At 32.5% G+C, this 23834-nt stretch overlaps 1 protein-coding gene across 2 annotated transcripts; it reads left to right on the forward strand.

The window, feature by feature from the left end:
• Positions 1-5586: 5586 nt before the first annotated feature.
• LOC106118882 (uncharacterized) lies at positions 5587-23834 on the forward strand. Of its 2 annotated transcripts, none has more exons than XM_013313647.1 (9): positions 5587-5641; positions 9097-9314; positions 16942-17162; positions 18224-18362; positions 18805-18954; positions 20266-20409; positions 21411-21503; positions 22462-22623; positions 23159-23834. In XM_013313647.1, exons 2-9 carry the CDS (start codon positions 9242-9244, stop codon positions 23674-23676), a joined length of 1500 nt encoding a protein of 499 aa, XP_013169101.1. In that variant the 5' UTR covers positions 5587-5641; positions 9097-9241; the 3' UTR covers positions 23677-23834. The 2 variants fall into 2 exon arrangements, with proteins under 2 accessions (XP_013169101.1, XP_013169100.1); XM_013313646.1 differs by having other exon boundaries at positions 5590-5771.

The following is a 23834-nucleotide window of genomic DNA, read 5'->3' on the forward strand; positions in this document are numbered from 1 at the left end:
AATATTAGGAATTTCTGCGAGGTGCGGCCGAAGTCGTCTCGGATCCGGTACATTATCGGGGAATTAAATTAGACAGCAATTTTATTTTTAATCAACTTAAGTGGATAGACGTTTTATGCGTTAATCAATTTCATCGTTTTATTTAATTTATTGCGGACAAATTGTAAGATATTCTTTGACGTCCATTATACGCAAGCTTCTAATTTATAATTAAAGTGGTTGATAAATTGCGTCACATTAGAGCAGGATAGGAAAAAATTTCCACTTTATTATACGTTTGAAATTACAGGTAAGTAAAATTTTATATTTAAGTTTGTTATGTATCTATGTTCTAAATAATTCCAGACAGACATAAAAGGATAGCAATATGTAACCATGAGCGTCGGTGGCTCAGGAGTTTAGGTATTTGACTTGTAATCTAGAGGTCCTGGGTTCGAATCCCACCATGTACCAATGTGTTTTTCGATTTTTGATGTACATATGTATATTTTTCTACGTTTTTACGGTGAAGGAAAACATCGTGATGCAACCTGCACATATCTGAGAAGAAATTCAAAAGATATGTGTAAAGTCAACCAACCCGCACTGGGCCAGCGTGGTTGACTATGGCCTAGTCACCCCTAACTCAGGGTAGGCTCCGAACCTCAGTGGGGACGTAAAGTGAGTTGATGATGATGTAACCGTATAAAATTTTATTATCTTTTCTCTCCTGTTTATTACAATTTATATTTTCCGATTTTTCTAATCATTGATTGAAGATCAAAAGCTTGTATTTATTGAATATTTTTTCATAAAGAAAAAGTAATTTGTAACGTTCCTTTCCACGAATGATACCAAACGCTGCGGTAGTGCCAAATATTTGAAAGCAATTCCTGAACATTTTATTCAATCTGTGTAGTCAACAATACAAAAGAATTCAATATCGGGTTTGCGATGACTCTATGAATATATTACTCAAATTCAATACGTATCTAATATACTGGACAGATGAGTTCAGATTTCAATAGCCTGATGTTACCTTCGTATTACCTTATATACTTACATACATATGTATCGAGTTACTTGAGTAAATCTAGCGCCAATAGCGTAATGGTTAAAGGTAGAGATTTCCGATCAAGTGGTCGAGAGTTCGAATACTGCCAATAGAATATTGTCGTAAACCATATCGTAGCTTAAACCTTATTTGGAATGGTATAAGAAATATTAATAAATTAACAGAAATCAGCTAACATTTTAAAACAAAAAGTAATACGAACTGAATAACCATAACCATTAACCTTTTACATTATCATGAGTTTCCACTACGAAACACTGTCATCAAAACAAATTGTTAACCGCGTTTTTTTGGTTATAGAAACTGAAATAATATTATGTATTTGTACAGGTTTTGAGACAGTGGAAACTCAAGTTAAGACAACTTAAAACCTTTCGTGACGTAATAAGGAGGATAGTATCAAAACATCTTAATACATGATGTAACAAATTGTTGGTGTTTATTGCAAGTTCAAAGAATTTTCTGGAACACAACTCAAGGAAAAGCAATTTGTCTTTTTCTTAATATTACGCCACCAAGATGCTTTGGATGTAATAAAATTAGCGAGGATAAAGGTTTGCTTTAGCGAGCTTTACTAAAAGCCAAGAAATATAAAATATGTGAAAATAATCAAAATTTGTACAGACGACATAAAAGGATTTCCTAAACAACATATATTATTTTGATTAAAACAAATATTTATCGTTGTTACTTACACATTTCTATGTTTTATTTTACGTTTTAACAAATTATAGTCAATTTTAACAGTGGTAGAGCCCGCTTTGACATCTTCGCACGAATCGGCCAGGCTCGCCCGGTGAAATACCACGACCACACAGAAGACAGGCGTGAAGTGGAAGCAATTCCGCGTTTCGTCTGATGAGTGTGCGTCCCGGAGGCCTAATTTAGTCCTCTTTCCCTTCCCACCCTTTTTCTTATAAGGAAAGGATGGGAAGTGGAAGTGGACTTTCCGGATGAGAGGATGCATGGAAAGGGAAAATATTTTCATTCTGTGCATCCTCTCCTCCGTCGATTAAAGGTAGGCAACGCATATGCAATTGCATATGTCTATGGGCAACGGTCACTTCGCTATTTCAGCGATTTCAGGTGGCCGCTCGCTCGTCTGCCACCTTATGATATAAAAAAAAATGATACTAATAATACGATTGCCGCCTCTTAGTCTAAAAGTTTGTTATAATTTTCGAAAAATATATTCTCAATACATTATATTTATTTAAATAACTTAAACTAATAAATTCCAGCTTCACACCTTCACGTGATTTTCAGAAAAAAGGTCTTGACAGACAGAGGGACGGACAACAAAGTGATCCTATAAGGGTTCCGTATTTTTCCTATGAGGTACGGAACCCTAAAAATCATCGATCATCAAGATATTTATCTGATGTTTGACATCAGATAAATATCTTAAGTCGATAAAAAAGTAATATTAAAAACCAATCCTAAAGTACCAAAATGATTAAATACTTTTCAATTTACACTTTCGGAACTTTTAAAACAAAAAAAAACGAACAAGAATAGAGACATAGACAGGGGTGATAATTATAGAGGTTAGGTGACGAGAAAAAAATAAAGGGAAACTAAATTTAGATCAAAATCTGATGCTTCGAGTCGACGGTATTTTTTTTTAAAGTTCACGAAATGAAAAGAAATAATTAAGAAGTGAGACGAAGCGAAGCTACTTTGACTGTAATAAAACACTCTCTCGACTGACGAGGCTCACCATGGCAACCTAATGGTTATTAATATAACGTGGAAGTCAAGACATTTTTAACAATGCTTAACGCGTGCTATTGTAATAATTAACGAAATAATAAGGAATTCTATTATATTACAATGTATATTAATATAAATTGCATATAAAAATTAACTTTCGTTGTTATTCTACAGTCAAAGATATGTGAACCAGTGAGAGGCGCTGCTATCGCGGATGGTTGTATCAAAATATAAATAAAACCTACTTAGATAATTAAAATGAAAAAAAAAATAATTAACAAGACAGTTTCACTACAAAGAGGATTTTGTGACATTTTTAACGTCGAAAGGGGAAGCTAGTGCGCTATCATAATTTAGTTCGACTTATGCCCACCGAGTCACAATAGGTTTTCGTCTTCTAAAGGTACGCGTCTATTGGACTGCGCCAAAAGCAACACACGCACGGTCAACGGATTGCTTGTTAATAAATGCCGCCTTTCGATACGGGGGGCGCGGATAATGGACGTAGCGCTACGAAAATCATACAAACTAAAATCCGTTGCGGAACGTGCGTGCGGTGCGTACAGTGCGGGCCAATGGACGCGTAAGTTTAAACGACCTATATTATTGGTTATTTCTCATGTTAGTCCTTAGTAGAAACAATTAGACATTAAATAATTAAACTGCAATATACCTACTGTCTGATAAAAGGTCGTATCAATTCTTTTAGTCAACAACACGATATCATCATCATCATCATCAGCTCACAATACGTCCCCACCGAGGGGCTCGGAGCCTACCCTAAGTTAAAGGTGATTAGGCCGTAGTCAACCACGCTGGCCAAGTGCGGGTTGGTTGACTTCACACATATCACTGAATTTCTTCTCAGATATGTGCAGGTTACATCATGATGTTTTCCTTCACCGTAAGAACGTTGGATAAATGTACATATGTAAATCGGAAATCGAAAAACACATTGGTACATGTCGGGATTCGAACCCACGACCTGCAGATTGCAAGTCGAGTGCTTGACATCTGAGCCATCGACGCTCTCCGCCGACGATCAATTAACTATATCGTGTTTAGTCAAAAACACGATATAGCTAATTGATGTTACTAATTAAAACATTTCGTAAAAGCACTGTATCAATTCATACAATCATTTAATGTGCAGCAAACCAACCGATCCTTTGTTTAATCAAGCTTTGTATTTTTCAAAATAAGCCATTGTCTGATCGAATGAACAAAATTAATTTCCGTTTGTAATGTCCACATCGAATGAAAATTTAATTTGCACGAGTAATGTAAGTGCATGCGTAGCTGTCGACAAATGAATAAAAATATAAGCGTCGTACAAGTTATGTATATACTAGCTGCGGCATATGACTCTGTCCGCCCGGAATGAAAAAGAAAACTTAAAAAGTAGCCTATGTGTTCTTTTAGACTATGTTCTACATCTATGCCAAATTTTAGTGCTATCCGTTGATTCGTTCCGAAGATACCTTCAAACAAACACCCATCCATCCATACATCCATTCAAACATTCGCATTTATAACATTAGTAAGAAAGTAAGATTTCCATTTCACGTTGTGTTAAATTTAAAGGTTTCAACACTTCTTGGGGATCACTGAGCTTTATATATGGACAGGCTATAAACCGCGATATTTGTGCCAATTTGATCGCCATTTTGGCGCTGATGGTTGCGGTCGAGTTGGTGAGGATTAGAACTAGTAATAGAGATAAAATAAACTGTCAGGAAGTTCATGCTCATTTATGTAGGAACGGTGCAAAAATTGTCATTTTAATGCAACGACCTATCCATTTATAGAGTTCAGTGTTTGTGATACTTGATTTCGAATATTACATGTATTGTATTGGTGTTTTGGCAGAAAAATAAAGCTAATCAATTTCTATTATAGATATGGAAATATGCAACATGCTATAGAAGAAAAAACAAAACAAAGAACTTACTATGTCTCCAGTATTAGATTTGTGTATTTATAAAATTGTGAATCTAAAATATACGAATTAACTTTATAATAATAAAAAAATCAGGTTTAATACAGTAGTTTTTATGCAATAGTAGATTTAAATAAAAAAAACTCCATCGTTCAAAGAGGAAATTATCAAGTTAAATGTTCTTGCTGCGAAAGCTCTATGTGGTTAAACGGGTTTGAGCGACTAACCTCCCGCAACTGGTAAATCTAAATGAATTCCGAAGCTTCGAAAATAGCTTCGTTTTATCCGTACTTAATCATTGAAAAGGAATGTACGGTATATTTAAATTATTATTAAAATAGTTAATAAATAATTTATAACGAATTTTTTAACATTAATTATTTTTTTAATTAAAAGTAATTAAGTATATAGCTTTGTGTCTACTGTAGTATCAAGTATTAAACACATAATTTGTCACTCACACGAGTAATAGCAATTTAAGATAATTAAATTATTTTATTTGAGACTTTTAATGGGAACCGTCTATTCAACGTGACTGGTAGAGCTGACATACACGAATAGTTTCAAGCAGAAGCAGCATTTTAATCGCTACAGCAAACTAATTCGTGTATAGTGAATGAACGATTGCTTTAAATTTAAAAGAAATACTTTTAGAGCTTTGAATTGAGATAAAAAAGAGAGAATAAAATTTTTAATGTAACTTAAGTTAAGTTACATTTAAATTTTTATTGAATACGATTATGGAACAGCAAATTGCAATGTCTGTAATGCAAGGTAATCTAGATGCGCAGTTTGGGCGGACTCGACAAATCTGTTGAGAGGCCACTGAAACGTATCTGAACTCTACAGCCAGCTACAAGCACAGTCGTCCGCGCGCCTCCGACACGATTGGTCGTGATTACGTGTAAGCGAAATCATTCATACTTACGATCTTGGTACTATTAAATATAAATATTTTAAGTGTATGTGACAATAATTGTGCTTGTGTTGTGAATTGATCTTTTAGTTTCCATTATTTTTTTAAATTGTGAATATTTTTTTTTTCGGTGTTTACTTTTGTTTTCGGTAAAGTCATATTTTAATGTAAACTCATTTTATTCATTTTTACTCAGATTCTCAATCTCTCTGATATTTAAGTTTATAGCTAATATATTTAAATTTATAAATTTAACTAATATTTATGAATAACTATACTTAATTTAAATACTATTATAATAAATAGGAAACTTATTTAGACAGTTGTTATTCAGTTAATAAAATAAATACTTTTTGTCATAACATTATTTAACTGGCTGTCAAAAGGCTTTTAATAATTATAATGTTTTATTTTAATGATTAAAAATAAATGCAAATATTTGTGTAAGAAACTAAAGGACGTTTTTAAAATCTGGATTTTCATAAATAATTTTAATAAAATTTTATCATTATATTTGTTATCGTCTACACGGTATCCGGTATTCTTTCCGGGGTTTCGAGGAAATTTCCGTCTCAGACATATTAAATACTGACACAGATATCTAAATAGCAATTATTGTCTAGATAGGAAGTAACATAAATAATACGCTTATGTTTTAGGTACATAATAAAACAAAAAAAATGTATGTATAATGTGTCTTTTACATTAGTATATTAATGACAAAAGCATTTGAAATATCATTACGGTATGTATACATACGAAAAAAATTTTCAACGAAAAAAAATTTTTCAATGAAAAAAAATTTTTTTGTAAATCGATCTTTGATCTGTAATTTAAACATTACCAATAAATATTGTATTGTATTGCATTTCACGGTAAAATTTTAAATGAATTGACATTTTCTTTTATGATATATTCAGATAATTTATAGACGTACCAATTGGTCCGTGTAATTAGGCCAAGGCTATGTCGGATAAATGTATCTTTGAAATAGATCACTAATAATAACAAATTTTAATAATAACACAATTCCTTCGTCTGGTTACACTGTAAGAGGACTATGGAAGGGAATAGGGACAAAATTATTTAAATAGAAAAATCGTTTACTTATTGAACATATAAAACATTTTTCTACAAACATTTTAATCATTGTCATGAGTAGAATAAAAGTCAGTGGCAAAGAAACAATGCATTTCACACGTGGGCGTGTTATACTAGACTTAGTGTTCAGTGGTAAAAAGTCGAAGATGGCGTTAGTGTTCCAAAGGATATATTGCGGGATTTATGCAAGGACTTTAAACACTGGGGAGTTAGATTAGTACTGACGGAGATGTAGGCATAAATATCGTGGGTTTCCATTGTCTTATTCCTGTACAAATAATTTTTTTATCCCACTCATTTTTGTTTAAAAAAATAGAGATGGCACTATGCTTTATACATTTGTTTTGACAGTGGAGACACAAAGTAATACGTAATATCGTCATCAGTAAACTTATTACAAACGTTACTGTTCAAAGAACTCTACAAGCTCCGAGTCTGATATTAGATAAAAATTAATTAAGATAAATTGCTATTACTATGTGGTTACTGCAGATTCTAGGAATCACATTAACATAATAGGTTCGTTCACTTGTATATTTTCAGATAAGTCTAGCTTATATGAAAATAGCGAAGCCCGAAAACGTGATTTCATATTTTGTATTCTTTATTTTATTTCTACTATAAAAATGTCTTTTGATATTTACAGAAATGTATATTCAACATATTTGTTAAATACATTCACCCTATTTTATGTGGTTACTTTATAACTTTTAATATAGCTTATATTTCTTCACAATGTTTCATTTAATATTGACTGTGGTGAAGTTTTTGACATTAAAATGACAGCTGTCAAAATTTGAGTTACAAAATACTTTGAAATATAATAATGTAAGTGAACAATTTAAATCAACTGAACATTGTTCAGACGGCAAGCTTTTAAATAAGTAATTACTCTTGAATCTTAGACTGATATTTAGGCAGGTGTTAGGATTTAGTCCGAACCTGACTTGGCTCAATATTGTACATTTTGCATTAAGAATATTGACTTACATCCAAGTTATCGATTATGTTTATTGGCAGAATAAAATTACCTTAACTTTTTTCCAATTCCAATATTTTACGATCATAAAAAGTTATTCTAAAATCAGAATTTTTTAAATAAAAATACAATTCAAAAGAATCAAAGAACAAAAGTAAAATTCTCTAATAACACGTAATTTTTGAATTCTTTCTCACGCAACTTTCTCATTTAGGTCATTGACGAGCTTTCAAAACTTTGATATCAACTTATTCTTGTGAATTGTGCTTTATCATTAAGAGATTTGTAACAATGAAATATTTTTTTATTCTGAACTAGCTATGCCCGCGATTTCGTCCGCGTGATATATTATCTTTGAGCGCGCGGTACTGGACAGTACTTGGACATATAACCTTTACTTTATTTTTCTAAAATAAAATATATTTTGCAGATTAAACGTAGCCTAAGTTACTCCTTATTACATCAGCTACCTGCCAACAAAAGTCCCGTCAAAATCGGTCCAGTCATTTCATAGATTAGCCGGAACAAACAAACAGACAGATAGACAAAAATTGTTTTGGTTTACCGTACCGTACCGTATATATATGCAGACACTCCAATTTTATATATAAATATAAAAAAATGATAAGTTGAAAATTAGCTCTTTGAGATTTTATCTTTAAAAAATGTTTATTTAACGGTTGCAAAACAACTGAATAAATCCAGTGCCAGAGGTGACAGGTATTTTATTTATCCTATCACGCAAAAACGTCAGGAAGGCCTGCCATAATGACAAAACCTAATGATGTTACGATCCATTTACTTTCGTTCGTTAAATTTACGCAACGCTTTACCCTCGATCTCAATATTTCTAATTCGGGGAAAAACAAAAATCAGCATTTCCTTGACGAAATCGGCGTCATTTTTCTCTTTTCCCAGTAATAAAAAGGGAGTCGTATTTTCCATTACAATTTCCTACAAAATTAGGGCTATTATGCTTGAACGCCTTACTGATTTGCTTAAACAGAATGCTTACGGCATAATAAATCTAATGAAATATAACCATTGATGTTTATTTATTACGATTATTCTATTTGATTATTATTTGTATTGGTCTGTTAATGAAATGAAGCGAATCAGAATTATTAACCCAAATAATGATTCAACTTTGTCATTGACTGACTAAATTAATGAAAATTGGATATCCCTATCGTTATCGTTGATAAAACAGAGACAGCAATATGATCTAAACGGAGATTTTGGACTCAGAAACCCACGGTAACACACTAAAGAAATAATCAAAGTTTAACAGCATTAATTAATTGATGTCTAGTTGTAGAAGTAAAGCGTAATTTAAGTCATTGATAAATCTCATGTTTTTTTCCTAAAATATATTTCAACTTTATTTTTATTAGTGACTGGAAAGAATCAAGACAAATATCAAGTTTTATTTTGTAAAATGCTGAACACTTGACGAATTGCTTCAGTTTTAAAGTGGTTGTGAGTTCGAGATATTGGAAAAGTGTTAGAATGTGTTAGTAACGTCCGTACAAAGTTGAAATGGAACGAAGAACTGGATTTTTATTTGTGTTATGGGTTGCAGTTATTCCGTTACACAAAGCCGATAACTTGGGTAAGTTTAATAAATTTTGTATATTTTTATCTCTTCTCGTATTCTTATGTTCTACACACATAGAAATTCTATGTTTAGTTTTACTACAAATTTAATAGTAGGCAAAAGAAATTGGTACGATTTTTCGGTAAAATGATAGCATTGTTTTCAATTAATTACTTGTTAGTATAAACCACAGATTCCAAAATTAAGTTTGTTAATAACGGCTAATAATGCGATACAAACTTCAGTCATTATCATACTGATTGTAATTTGCAAAAAAACCCGAAGCAAATTTCAAATTTTACGATCAAAGTTTTACTTTGCATTTAGATGGTCTATTTCTATTTAAATTTTTATCCATTTCTGAAGAATAAAAAATATTAGTTATTTTTAGTATTCTAACTAATTAGCAATTGTATTTAAAATGTCGTACTTACTAAGATTTTTCTCTAGAAACCGTCGTAATTCATCTCTTGCTGGAAACATTTTTTTGAATCATTAATTCACAAATTAATGATTCAGAAAATGTTCAAATCAAATTCATTCAATCGTTCAAAATCATGAATTTGTGAATTAATGGTTTAAAAAAATGTACGTTTTCATTGAGTGCTCGTTCCCGATTGCATTTGTATACGTTTGCTTCCTAAGACAAATAAAACTTATCGCAAATTAAAACAATATTAACATTTATTGTCACAATGAAATGATACACATAATTGTGCGGTCGGTTGTATAAATTCAGTCCATTATTTTAGCGGATGCGGTTCGTATCGCGCGGATTATCCACGCTGCGTGTCACGTACAAGATTTTCGGTCAACATTTCAACTGGCCAGATATACAATCGTTTTTCACCTGTTTATTGGGGAGTTGATATCATTGTTACGAACAGGTATTATTAAATGCCAGTTTACCTTAATAGATTATCTGACAGTTGTAACGTTAGTAACCGAAATTATTCTAGAATCTAAATCTTATTTGAATATAGTTATTGAGACTGACTCAAGATGGCACTTTGTGAGTTCTAATTCACAGGTCAATTTTGGTATCTAAAATTTTTTGGTAACCATAACTTCCCTTCCTTCCACCTCTAAAGAAACTAACTGACGTTTTAATTATTGAGCTTTGCTGTATATTATATCAATCTTGTGACACCACATGACACAACGAACGAAGGGAAATCGGCCATAATGTACAACTATAAATCACTTAGGTAGAGTTATAGTTTTTATACTTCATACAGATGAATTTAACCGTCAGTTTTCATTGCGGTATCATCAGTACAAAGATACCTTAGGCTCTTTTATTACAAAAATAATAATATGGTAGTGAAAACGTGCGGAAAAAAGTAACATAATTTTAAGTGTAGCCGCTCTTGAGCAATTGTACCATGTGATGTTAATCCGCTACTCCTGTTCCCTTGTAATAATTTATGTACTTCATTAAAGGAAGAAATGTAATTATGGCAGCCCGTGTACTCATTTTGAGCCACGTAATATCTCTGAATTATATATGATCACAGACCTCGTACAGGGGCAATGGAAGCTATGACATTTTAGTAAAAATATAAATTCGCGTAAGTAACTTAATTATATATTTTTTGGAAATATATGCTTTGAGTGAAGTGAGAAATTAAGAAGCAGTTTGCGTGTTATGAGTTTATTTATTACTAGATGTCGTCCGCGACTCCGTCTGCGAGGTATTAAAAAAACGTAGTTAATAGCATATGTGTTCTTTCAGGCTATACATATCCATCCATCCATCCAAACATTCCATGTATAATGTTAGTGAGATGTGGATATTGCTATTTTTGCAACATCGAAATTTGTGTAGCTTTTATATCTCCAATCATATAGATGTTTCATTTGATGATTTTAAAATTACGCTTCTCAAAATGTCCCTGATTGAACTTATGTCGAATGTTTTATGGATAATACGTCAGAGTCAATTTTACTATGAAATACAATAAGTGAGGATATTACGTATCTACTTATCGGAATACATTAGTGAACATTCAATACAGTTCCGTTTTGCGGCTTCCGATATCACGTTCATCATTTTACAGAAGGAGGTCAATTCGTCAGTTTAAAATATATTTTAAAACGTTACTGATGTTTTTTTTATTAATTACAAAAGAGAAAAATTTAAAGAATCGGAGAGTTACAATTATTAAAATTGACGTAAAAATTAATAATGAACTGTCATTTTGTTTTATTCGCGTCAAAAAATTTCATCAAAAATTCATAAAAAAAATTCAACAAAACAGAAACAATAATGAAAAGAGGGCAATTGTCGTCTATTCTTCGTAGCCTTTTAAATTATAAAACTCAACAACAAAAAAAATCTTTTCCAACAAATTCCACTGCTAAAAAGAAATATTTAGTCTTCAAACGAATCCACAAAGCTGCTATTTTACTTTATCAATTCCTTTTGTCACGAACCCCTTTCAAAAGTGTCACGTACACAATCGCTTTTAGGAGATTTTTACGGTCTCGCTTAGTCACAGTACAGTGTGTACGGAACACTATTCCTATAATAGATTTACTGTAGTCCAAGCCTTAGAATACACTATAATTTGGGAGAGTCTGTGTGAGAGATGTAGAATGGATAAAATGTCCGATAGAGATAAATGAACCACACTTTATGAGTAAGGCCAAAAGCCAAATTTCTTCTCAGATATGTGCAGGTTGCATCACGATGTTTTCCTTCACCGTGAGAATGTCGGGTAAATGTACATATGTAAATCGGAAATCGAAAAACACATTGGTACAGGGGGGGATTCGAACCTAGGACCTGCAGTTTGTGAGTCTAGCTGGACTCCTGAGCCACCGACGCTTTCTTATTTAACTTATGGCAATAAAAATATACCAATATGCAGACAAATATCAAAACAAAAAGGATTAAATTTTATAAATTTATATTTAAAGAAAAGTTTATTATTTTTACGAGTATTGTCAAGATCTTTTGTATGTAAGTTCGTAAACTCGAGCAATAAAACTTCAATGTTTGTGGTTAGACAAAAGTTCCCTCCATATCTGATCTCGTTCAGAAACAATGCCGGAGCACTTCAAGTCAATGATTCTTGATACTCTCTCCAACGTGCTATAACTACCACCCTTTTTATATGAAATTCTTCATAATTTTAAAACTAGCTGTCGCCCGCGACTTTGTCCACATGAGATTAAAAAATAATTTAATAAGAAGCCTATGCGTTCTTCCAGACTATGCTCTACGTCTGTGCCAAACTTTATTCGTTAAGCGGTTAATGTAGTGCGATGCGAAAAATATGAACTTTTTCAACACAATGATGGGCAAAATCGCAGGCAGAAGGCTAGTTGGAAGAAGGAGAAAGTCGTGGGTGAGAAACATCCGGGAATGGACTACTATTGCCAGCGTTGAACAACTTTTTCGCTTGGCACAGGACAGAAAAGGGTTTCGCTGAGCTGACGGCCAACCTCCACAAATGGAGAGACATTAGAAGAAGTTAAGCTATTCTGAAGATACCTATTTACAAACATCCACCCACTCATCTAAACTTATAAGCACAGTTAAGTAAAATAATAATACAATTTCGAGAGACATACAATGTGGTACAAATGCTGTAAGGATTCAACATTGTATACATTTCCATGTTAGGGAATAGTTTTAAATCACTCGACGAACACTGATCTTACTATTGACTATGTATGTTGCGGTCGTAAAAATGTTTTGATGGGACGTATGGGTCTTATACTCTCGGACATTAATGTGGGCCCATCCCTCGCGTAGCTGTCAAGTCTTTTTTCCTCTTGACGGCCGTAAAACGATCTCTTTGAGTGATTCCTGGGAACATAAATAATTTAGTTCCATATAAGTTGGCTTCAAAAGATCTTATTGTTCGCTTATCCAAACATTTTTTTCTTCTATTTTATATCAAATGAAGCTGTTAGGTCTTTGATCCTTAAAAATTTATTTTGGGTAACTCAATTTTCTTACCAACTTGATTTGTGGTTTTTTGATATTTATGTGACGTTCAGTGGATTTTTTAAAGATTGAATTACAACTAAAAATACTTTGTTCCAAATTGTGTCCAAGACAATACTAAAAATAGTTTTATCTTTGAAGATTCTTCGACTAATATCCTCGTTTGAAACGATTCGGTTATATTAAATAATCTTTGGTCTCGAATATATTATGAAAGGAGCTCCGTTGAAAGAATGAAATATTATATTGAACGTATATATCTAATAATGCCAAATGCTATGAAATAAAATAATGCTACATTTGTTGATTCTATTTTGTGATAAGAGTCACAACAAGCGGTTACATATTTATGTCTATACATAGATTTTGAGTATGAAGTCTCTACATAGTATAAATATATAACGTTTATATTACTAATATTATAAATACGTATGTTTAGATGATTGGATGGATGTTTGTTTGAAGATATCTCCAGAACGAATGCACGTATCTTACTGAAATTTAGAATGGATGTAAAACACAGTCGGCAAGGACACATAGGCTACTATTTTTAATTACGCGCAGATAGAGTGAGAGCCTACAGCTAGTTTTGTATGAAAGTTGTGGCAGTGGAAATCTACGGTTAACGAAATGTTTTTGAACAATAAATCATCATGCGTAATTTTTGGTTTCAACTCGCTACTAAATCATTTGCATGGTCATCTTTTATACCATTTGTCCGAGTTTTTCAGTAATTTTAAAAATAATTTTCTTTATTAAAAATATATTTTGGTATCAATGTATGAATAGTGAAAACACTAAGGGAGACGAAACTGATAGTAAAATTGTTGTCTTTATTTTTATAAAATTTTGAGTTAACCAAAATTTCATTACATTTAATATTCAAATTAAACTTGGACCACAGCTTTGGCATCTGTTTCTCTGTGGTTAACGTGCATGCTATTTAAGAGCAAGCTTCGCTCAAAATAATTTAATTTGAACAAAGTGAAGACATCGTTAGCACACCATTATTCTTTGTCACCGAAATAGAAGTTGTGTTTTTTAATAGATTTAATTTCATGTTAAAATGTTGCTTCTAAATTCAAGTTGAGAGCAAACTTATTTTTTGTACACCATCTTAATAGAACAAATTACCTTTAACAAAAAGAGTCTTAAATATAAGTTACATGTTAATTAATTAAATTAAAAACTATTTATGTCATCATTCATCATTAAAAAAAGTGACTGAACGATATTTAAAAGTTTTGTACCTAAAAGTAAGTATGGTTCGCCACGTGCGGCATATTATGCCTCTCGTCAAGTATGAAATACGAGGATGCTTCTATAAATAGAAAGCATCCCCTTAATGACCCGTTGTTTAAGTGACTGACTCTTAAGCATTACACGAGGGTATGTTGAACAGTTGCCCGTTGTAAATATTTTTATCTCGCGTGCTTTTATTATCCAACATATGGGCAACGAGTGTGTGGCCCCGTACATGATGTATATTTCAGGTAATAAAATGATTTTATTATTGTCGGTTAAGCTTTTATTTACATCGAACCGATTAATTAGTTATAAAACAACATGTGTAAAGATTAACAGATTTGTAGCTGATCTGGTTTTTGATTTGTAAGCTCGTTTGTTCGTTATTTAGTGGCGATTATTTGAACAAAACTCGGATAGTTATTTGGCGTACATATTTATCCTTTTTATATATAAATTCTCGTGTCACAAGTTTCGTTCCCATACTCCTCTGAAACAGGTTGACCGATTACCATGAAATTTTGTGAGCATATTGAGTAGGTCTGAGAATCGGCCAACATCTATTTTTAATCCCGCGCGGACGGAGTCGCGGGCGACAGCTAGTTTTGTTATAAATTTATGAATTACTATAAATATGAGGGCAAAATCTATACATTTTATTATTTTTCTCAATTTCAAATATAAAATATTCGATTACAATAACCATGTTGCTAATATTGTAAATGCGAATGTTTAAGTGGATAGATGGATGTATGTTTGTTTGAAAATATCCCCAGAAAGGCTGAACGTGTCTCGATGAAATTCGGCAAGCATGTAGAACATAGTCTGGAAAAACACATAGGCTACTATTTTTTTTAAAAAAAGCAAGTAAATACATATTTTACACGTTTGTCAGTATGTGTATGAGTGTACAAGTCTGGTGTATCTCCATATGTGTCAGAAAATGATTATTCAATTTGTTATAAGGCCTTGCATATTTAATAAAACTAGAAGATACGGGTCACGAGGTCTTTTAGTTTCGTAGAATAACTCGGAGTTTGTTAAAGTAAATATAGTGGAACTGAAATGAGGGTTACTGTATTTGAGTCTGTATATTTTACTTAGTAACCTAACTACCAAATTAGGTATGCTTAGTCATTGAGCTTGTTAGCGTTAGTAGTTGACCTTTTGATAAGTATAATTACAGAAATGTACCCTTAATGTCACAACTCGCTAAACCTTACATTTTTTATGATTTCTAATTACTTTTTATCCGATTTCAAGTTGGGCTTTGCGATGTCGACTCGAACTTCTTTTTACAAAAAAAAAAAGATTACGGGTAACCGTTTTTGGAATAAAATGTTACAGCTGCGGCAACAAAAAAATGCTGGAATTTCACTTTACATTTTAAAAAGATTTGGATTACTATTTAAAGTTGTATTTTTATAAATATAATATTACTTTCAAATTAAAATAGCAATGTTTTTTATTATACACTTACATATATTCCTTGTTTTTTTTTCTATCAAAAATGTAATTTATATTAACAAGTGAAACATAATAATATTCGCTTCTATTCTTAAGTATGATTTAAGTTGACGCAGGTGTAAGATGATAATTTTGATTCTAAAATAATTTATATTTCGAGGGTAGTCGAAAGCTTTTAGCTTTAAGTGAGTTCAAGAAGCTCATTACATATTTTGATACAGAGCTTTAGCGTCGATAACTTTGAATCACCATCAAGACGAAATAATAAGTATAATTAAATGTTGTTATATCATTTAAAGTAAAATAATACGTTTTATTTCACATCGCAACGTAAAACTTTCCTAACCTAACCTCTATAATTATCACCCCTGTCTATGTCTCTATTCTTGTTCTTTTTTTTGTTTTAAAAGTTCTGAAAGTGTAAATTGAAAAGTATTTAATCTTTTTAGAACTTTAGGATTGGTTTTTAATATTCCTTTTTTATCAACTCAAGATATTTATCTGATGTTAGAAATCAATAATTTTTAGGGTTCCGTGCCTCATAGGAAAAAAAAACCTTATAAGATGACTTTGTTAGCCGTCCGCCTGTCTGTCAAGATCCTTTTTTTATTTTAAAACCTCAAAATTATAATATACTCATAGCCAACCAAAATAATAAAGATGAACTGCAAGTGTAATTTTTTTAAGGTAAAACCAAGACAAAGGAATTTCAGATAATGCTTGATCACCCTGTATATCTCTTTTAATCAGATAAATTGACCCATCTACAGAAAAGAGTTCAGATTCATGTCATTTCATCGACCCTGTTCGTGCGGAATTAAAAAAAAAAACCGAATTAGTAGCCTATATTTTCTTATTTCAGCGAGATCCATGCAGCTGTTCTGAAGATCTTATAATAAACATCCAACCATCCATCAGAACATTGGCATTTATAATATTAGTAAGATATAACAGCGTTCATTTGTTTCACAGAATTACTTCTGGGCACATTAAGAACACATCAAAAGGCCGCGTGTGACGAGGACATGGTGACTCTCATCTGTCCACGTGGGACAACGATAAGCATACAAGTAGCTCAATACGGTTCCTCCGCGTCACAGACCTCGTGCTCACCAGAACTGGCGGAGTATCAGCCAGTTGCTGTAGAAGTGGTTGGGGGAGATGCGCCTTGCACCTGGCCTAGTGCCTTACAGGTAATATAGTTTCGGTTACCACGAACCTCTAATAGATGGGTGTATTTGATGCCTCTATATCATTGGTTCCCAAACTTATTTTGTCTACTGCCCACTTTGAGAATAAGTATTTTTTTAGCGCCCCCATATTCTCACATATTTAAAAACTACTAAAACTTCAAATTAAATTAAATAATTATTATGACCTATATATGTATATTAACGGACAATTCTAAACGAATCTTTTACTATAACCCGCAACTTGAGACCTGCAGCGCCCACAAGGGGGCGTTATCGTCCACTTTGCGAAAGACTGCTCTACATGAACAGTTTTTAATTGAGAGATATCAAGGCCAAATGACAGTGTAATTACATCTACGATACTCTGAAGAAAAAAGAATAGAATGTCACTTAATTTTTCAAAATCAGTTCAACCGTTTAAGCCACGTTACCATAAAACGACGATGGGAATAAAAATGTTGTTTAGTAAAATGTGTGTTAAAATTACAAATTTTTAACAATCCATCTTCTTTCAACCATTAATTAATAAGTTTTAGCGACCAAAATATAATTTCAGTTCAGGTTTCATTCAGTTAAGGTTCGGAGGAAAGTGACCTAGATTAAATATTACTTAGTAAATACTTTAATGTGACAATCCATCTGTCGAGCAGAGAAATAATATCCTCATTACTCATTCCTTTTGAAGGATACTGTGTTAGTAGCTCGTAATTATTTACCCTGGTGAATTCGATTAATGAATATTTAAAATTAAACACGTCTTTGCAATTAGGGTAAAGAGGATATTGGTACTAAAAGGTTTCATGAGTATTTTTCCATAATCAAACATCGACATTTTAATTTTGCGGTTCTCCGTTTGATATAGAAATAAATGTGAATTTAGGACCCTCATCGTAACAAGTAAGCCTATATAAATGCATGCATCACAAGGAAATGACAGATTATTTGTCTGCACTATGAGTTCCAAAAATAAAGTTTGTTGACTAAGATTATGTAACAAAATATTGCATAAAACTGTACTCCTTTATAGAAAAAGAATAGACATACTAACTTAAGTGTGTTAGTATTCACTATTGCAGACTGTAGTTGAGGCGTGTCAAAAGAAACGACAGTGCAAGTTCCACACAAGCCCGAAAACATTTGGAGTAGACCCGTGCCCGGGTTCTAGAAGGTTCGTCGAAGTCGCTTACAAATGCCGTCCATGTAAGTAGGTTCTCATATTTAGAACAACATAAACCTTTGCTTGCAAATGAGTTTGATTAATACTAAAAGTTCCTTTCTCTCATTATCGAGTCTGTGAATTATATTAGTTATAGAATGCAGGGAATCATCATCATTATCATCAGCTCACAATACGTCCCCACCACGCTACCTAGCCTAAGTTAAGGGTGATTAGGCAACAGTCAACTACGCTGACCAAGTGCGGGTTGGTTGACTTCATCCATATCTCTGAATTATTCAGATATGTGCAGGTTTGCCGAATAAATGTACATATGTAAATCGGAAATCGAAAAACACATTGGTAAATGGCGGGATTCGGAACCCAGGACCTGCAAATTGCAAGTTAAGTGCTTGTCCCCTGAGCCAACGACGCTCTGATAGAATGCAGGGAATAGGTTAAGCTAATGTATTATTTGACCAACAGATGAATTTCGAAGTAAAGTTGGCTGTGAGAACGATGTGTTACATTTGAGCTGTAATCCGCATTCCCGGGTTGCTATATACTCCGCTCAGTACGGCAGGACGGAGTACGATTCTATACAATGTCCGCAACCGAGAGGAATGAAGGAAGAAAGTGAGTGTTGAAACTTGATATTTTATACTTTATGGTATACTAGCTGTCGCCCTCCGTCCGCACGGGTTTAAAAAAAAATACTTTATAAGTAGCATGTGTTCTTCTGGACTATGTTCTATATCTATGCTAAATTCGAGATCCGTGCAGTTGTTCTGGTGGTACCTTGTGACAAACATCCATCCATCCATTTAAACATTCGGATTTACCATTAGTAAGATGTAATGTCGTGTCTTTTATCTGAAATATTATTTTAATTTGTGATAAAAGATATGGAAATCCTCTATCTCGTCATCTCTGCTTACCCAAGTTAGTAATAAAATTTTGTACGATATGTATAATAAACAATAATAAAGTCGAAAACGAAATGCGGTTTTATTCGTTAAAATGAAAAAAAAAAACATATATTTTATACTGATACACATTTTATGAGCGGATTTCATTTTAAATTGCCAGTAACCTTGGCAAAGTTCTGAGCCACTTACGGTTAAATCATTAAAACTTTTGCAAGCGGTAGTTATGAGAATAAACATTTATAAAACAAATATTTGTAAATTGGAATGAATTCAAGTTTGTTCAAACTTAAAAAGATGTTCTTACCGTGGGGTTCCGAGACCTAAATCTCAGATTAAAACATATTGTTATTTCTGTTCTGTCAAAGAAAACAAAGTTTTATACATAGATTTTGGTGTCAAAAATCCACGATAAAAAAATATAATAGTTGGAATAAGGTATACGAATTTTAACAATATATTTGAAAGCTGTAAGCCTATGATGGGATTGGAAATAGCGTTGTAAGGAAAAAGGGTGGCTTAAAAAAGGACATTGTGACTAAAATTGAGAAATATGCGCTTCGGTGGTTCGAGAATATTGAAAGGGTGAATTAAGAATAAGTGACAAAGCAAATTTATGGCACGAAAGTGAATGACAGTGGTACGGCATGTTCTAGAATAAAAAAGAATATTCTATTTACTATATGATATATAGATTTTATATCGACATTAAACTAACGTTCGAAGACAATATCTTGTTGAGATCGGTACAATTATTATAATTGAAAAGGTTCAAAGAATTTATATTCAACCAATTATTTAAATCACTTTGCATGAAACGATCTACAAAAAAAATTTTCATCGCAATCTAAAAAATAGGTCACTGTTTTCGATTACTATTGCTCTACCTTGTTAATTTGCTATAAGATATATTAGGAGTCAAGTAAAAACCCGTATTTTCAACATCGTAGTTCTTTTGTTTAAAACTCTTTATTTAATTTGGTTTACCGTTATGTTAATTTCATATTATATTTGATGTTAGCTTGCTTGGAGCCTTACGCTACGGAGACATCAATGCGAGAATGTCACGGGAAGAGGCGATGCGTTTTAGCGGCGGACAGTAAAATGTTCGGTAAACCTTGTCGTGCCGGCAGCAGGACTTATCTCAAAGTTGTATACACATGTGGTAAGTAATACACATTAGTGAATTTATTTCTTGAGCAGATAAAAATATATAAATATAATAAAGTTTAAATAAGTGTCTCGTGATTATTAGGAACTCATTTGCCTTACTAATATGTTTATTTATCTTACAACTAGCTGTTGCCCATGAATCCGTACGGAATTAAAAAAACTTAATTAGTAGCCTATGTGTTCTTTCAGACTGTACTCTATATCTATGCCAAATTTCAGCGACATCAGTTTTTGAGATATCTTGAGTTTGTTACATCCATTCAAATATTAGTATGTTAAATATCTTATATATAAATTTGAATCGATTAAATGTTCGTTTTTTTGTTACAATACATTTTATTGCATAAATTTCATGATATTTTGACACAAAACTAATAGAAAAAGATCCTCAAGAGATTTACATGATTCGAATGGTTTATTGACTATTCAAGGACATGAAACATGGAGTTATTCCCCGTCTGACTGGCGACCGCAATAAAGCGACCATGAAACAGAACGATTAAGAGACCATCCCAAATTCCTATCTAAAGTGTAGTATAAAAATGAAACTTATTATACCGCGACGCTGAAATAAAATGCAATTTAATACTACGAGAACTGCAAAACAAGTTTACTACAGAGTTTTATATAATTTTAATATTTTCATTGCGTCAAAATAGACTTAGGTTAAAGTTGGTTTGATAGACTGTCCTAATAAAATGTAGCTTAAGGACTGATGTTACTTATATTAAAATATGATGAAGCAAATCTTTTTAGATGTCCTGTTATACGCTTTCTAATAATTGTCTTAGTTTATATTCTTATTCTTAATAAGAAACAAAGCGATCCAATAAGGGTTCCGTTTTTTTCCTATCAGGTACGGAACCCTAAAAACACCAATATTTTACACTATATAATGTCCATTATTGACAATTTCCATGTATTTTTAATACAGATATGAAGGAAATAACTCTAAAAATTTAATAGAAAAACTAAAGGCATTTTACTTTGCAGTACCTCGCACCGTCCTCAAGGAACGATATGAAAGTGCACCGGAAGAAGACGAAGTGGCTTATGATATATCCGACACAGAAAATGAAGATATTGGTAAGTTATACTTAGTTGAACTTAAGTTAGCATTGATAGTAATATATTATACTACTTATTTGCTTATAGAATATATCAAAGTAAACCGAACAGTTATAGTTGTCACTAAACGAATCTTATGAACATAAGATTTAAATATATATATAAAAAAATTAATACCTCAGTCGACAACTTTATGAATATAGTATCATTTATAGATGTCATAATAAAAAAATGTACTTTAAATTAAGGATAAGAGTTAGTCGTAATCAAAATCTTACTTATAAATATGATGCGATGAAGTGGAAATTAATAACAGTCTTTGTACTCTTAGCTTCAGAGTATTCACACTTCCATCAATCAATATAGTAGAATTTATTTAATTAAAACTTCATAAGGGTTCTACTCAATCCATAGAGTATTGAAACAAGGCTTTACAGATATAATGGGCAAAGTAAAGTGGGGAATTATTAGTTACACGCGTTCATAAATCTGTGTCAACTGAAACAGAGTGCTGAGCAAAGTTGACTGCGCATGACCCAATTTGCTCTGCACTTCCATGATGCACAGTGCGCGCACTTTGACGTGCAATATTTTTTACAATGATACCATTCTAATTAGTTTCATTTCCAAACCGATTGTTCAACAAATATATTTTATATTTTACGTCATATTTTATTTGACAAAGATTGCAATTTATTTCTAAAATTTCCTTATATCTCCCTAACCCTTATTATTTATGAATACATTTAAGAAAGCATACTTATTTATGATATCGTCATTCGTTTTTACTTCCAACTCTTACCGTGGGTTTCTGACTCCACAATCTCTAAAGCATATGGTCATTCCTCTCTTTCACCTTTGATAAAACAGGGATAATATTATGTTTTCAACAGGGATTTTGATCTCAGAAACCATTGGTTTGTTCATTTGTCGAAATTATAGCAAAGGTGGCTTTATATCAATTTTTCATCGTTAGATGAGTCCAGTGATCGTTGGTGGGGTGAACCGGCTGTGCCTCCAGCGCCGGCAGTGGCCGCTATCCCATCACAGAAGCCATCTCTTACACCCAACAATGTCACAAGTAACAATCATCAAGAGTCATCACCATCATCACCTAGACATCACCTTGAAAACAACGGTAAGGAATATTTTAATAATTCAAATCTTTTAATTAAATGATACGTAAATGAGTTTGTAAAATAACATCAAAGTTATTCATTGTGTCCTATTTAATGTTCAATAATACCTAATGCCTAAGTGACTGAATAATGCAATTCATTGCTATATAATTGGTCTAATGCATGACAGATTACGATACAGGCCACATACAAATAAAATGTTATTTGCTAACGTTGCGTTGCATATATTTGCATGTAGCTTTTCTTTATTTCTAAGGATTAGTTTACTTTATGTGACATTTTACTTTATTTATAACATTTCTAAACTTATATAAAAACGACTATAACACTCACGTTTATTCGTCCGGTGGCGGCACCGACTAGTTTCGAGCCCTACACTAAAATAGTCGGTGCCGCCGTCGAAGTTTTGTCCGTTTGCCGTTTCGTCGAGTGTTTTAGCCGTTTATATATAAGTTTATAATGTCTCACGAAAGTTTGAATGATTTAATATGAAGATTTCTGTGAAATAATTAATTGTTTAATATTTTTGTACAGATCAGTTCGATATTATCTACGTCTACATCATCGCTGGAATAGCTGCGGTACTTTTAATTGGGATTGTTGCTGCTACAGTTAGATGTCTAACAAATAGAAGTAATCAGGAACAACCGAAGGGTCCTGATGTGTCTGCTACCACGGAAATACCTAATGGCTTCAATGATAGTATATCTGAAGTTGACAATGACATAAATATAACTAGCCTATCAGGTCCAGTTGACAATATTGATACAGGTCTCAAACAAGAAATGCAACTTGCTAGTATGGCTATCAGTCCTAAAATAAATAGATATGTCGGTAGACCAGTACCTAACACGTATCCACATGTCAGCAGTAATATTTACGGACAAGTAGCAGAGTATCCTATAGAAATGCCTTTAAGACCAGTACACCATGGTACTTTAGGTCGTGGTGTTGCAGTGAAAACGTTACCTAGAGTTCAAATCCAAGCGGAAACTGACCCTAACACGAGAAGTATGTATCGATATTCCAATGCGCAGTATTATTTTGGGTGACATCAAGATGTTAACGAATGTGCGGACATAACGAGGACTTACTGTTTCTAGTTGGTGTAGTGAAACACTATATGTCCTAATTTTAATACAGAAACTGTGATATTAATTGGAACTATTCTATTATAGTACAATCTATTTAAACATGTTGTTTTCTAGTT

The sequence above is a fragment of the Papilio xuthus genome, unplaced genomic scaffold (assembly GCF_000836235.2).
Source record: "Papilio xuthus unplaced genomic scaffold, Pxut_1.1 DF827542.1, whole genome shotgun sequence".
NCBI lineage: Eukaryota > Metazoa > Arthropoda > Insecta > Lepidoptera > Papilionidae > Papilio > Papilio xuthus.

What these genes read in the sequence shown, in the direction of transcription:
- LOC106118882 (XM_013313647.1), top strand. Translation starts at nt 9,242, where the DNA reads ATGGAACGAAGAACTGGATTTTTATTTGTGTTATGGGTTGCAGTTATT. An exon ending in CACAGAAAATGAAGATATTG is followed by an intron (nt 21,504 to 22,461) that starts GTAAGTTATACT and finishes TTTCATCGTTAG; the next exon opens with ATGAGTCCAGTGATCGTTGG. An exon ending in ACATCACCTTGAAAACAACG is followed by an intron (nt 22,624 to 23,158) that starts GTAAGGAATATT and finishes ATTTTTGTACAG; the next exon opens with ATCAGTTCGATATTATCTAC.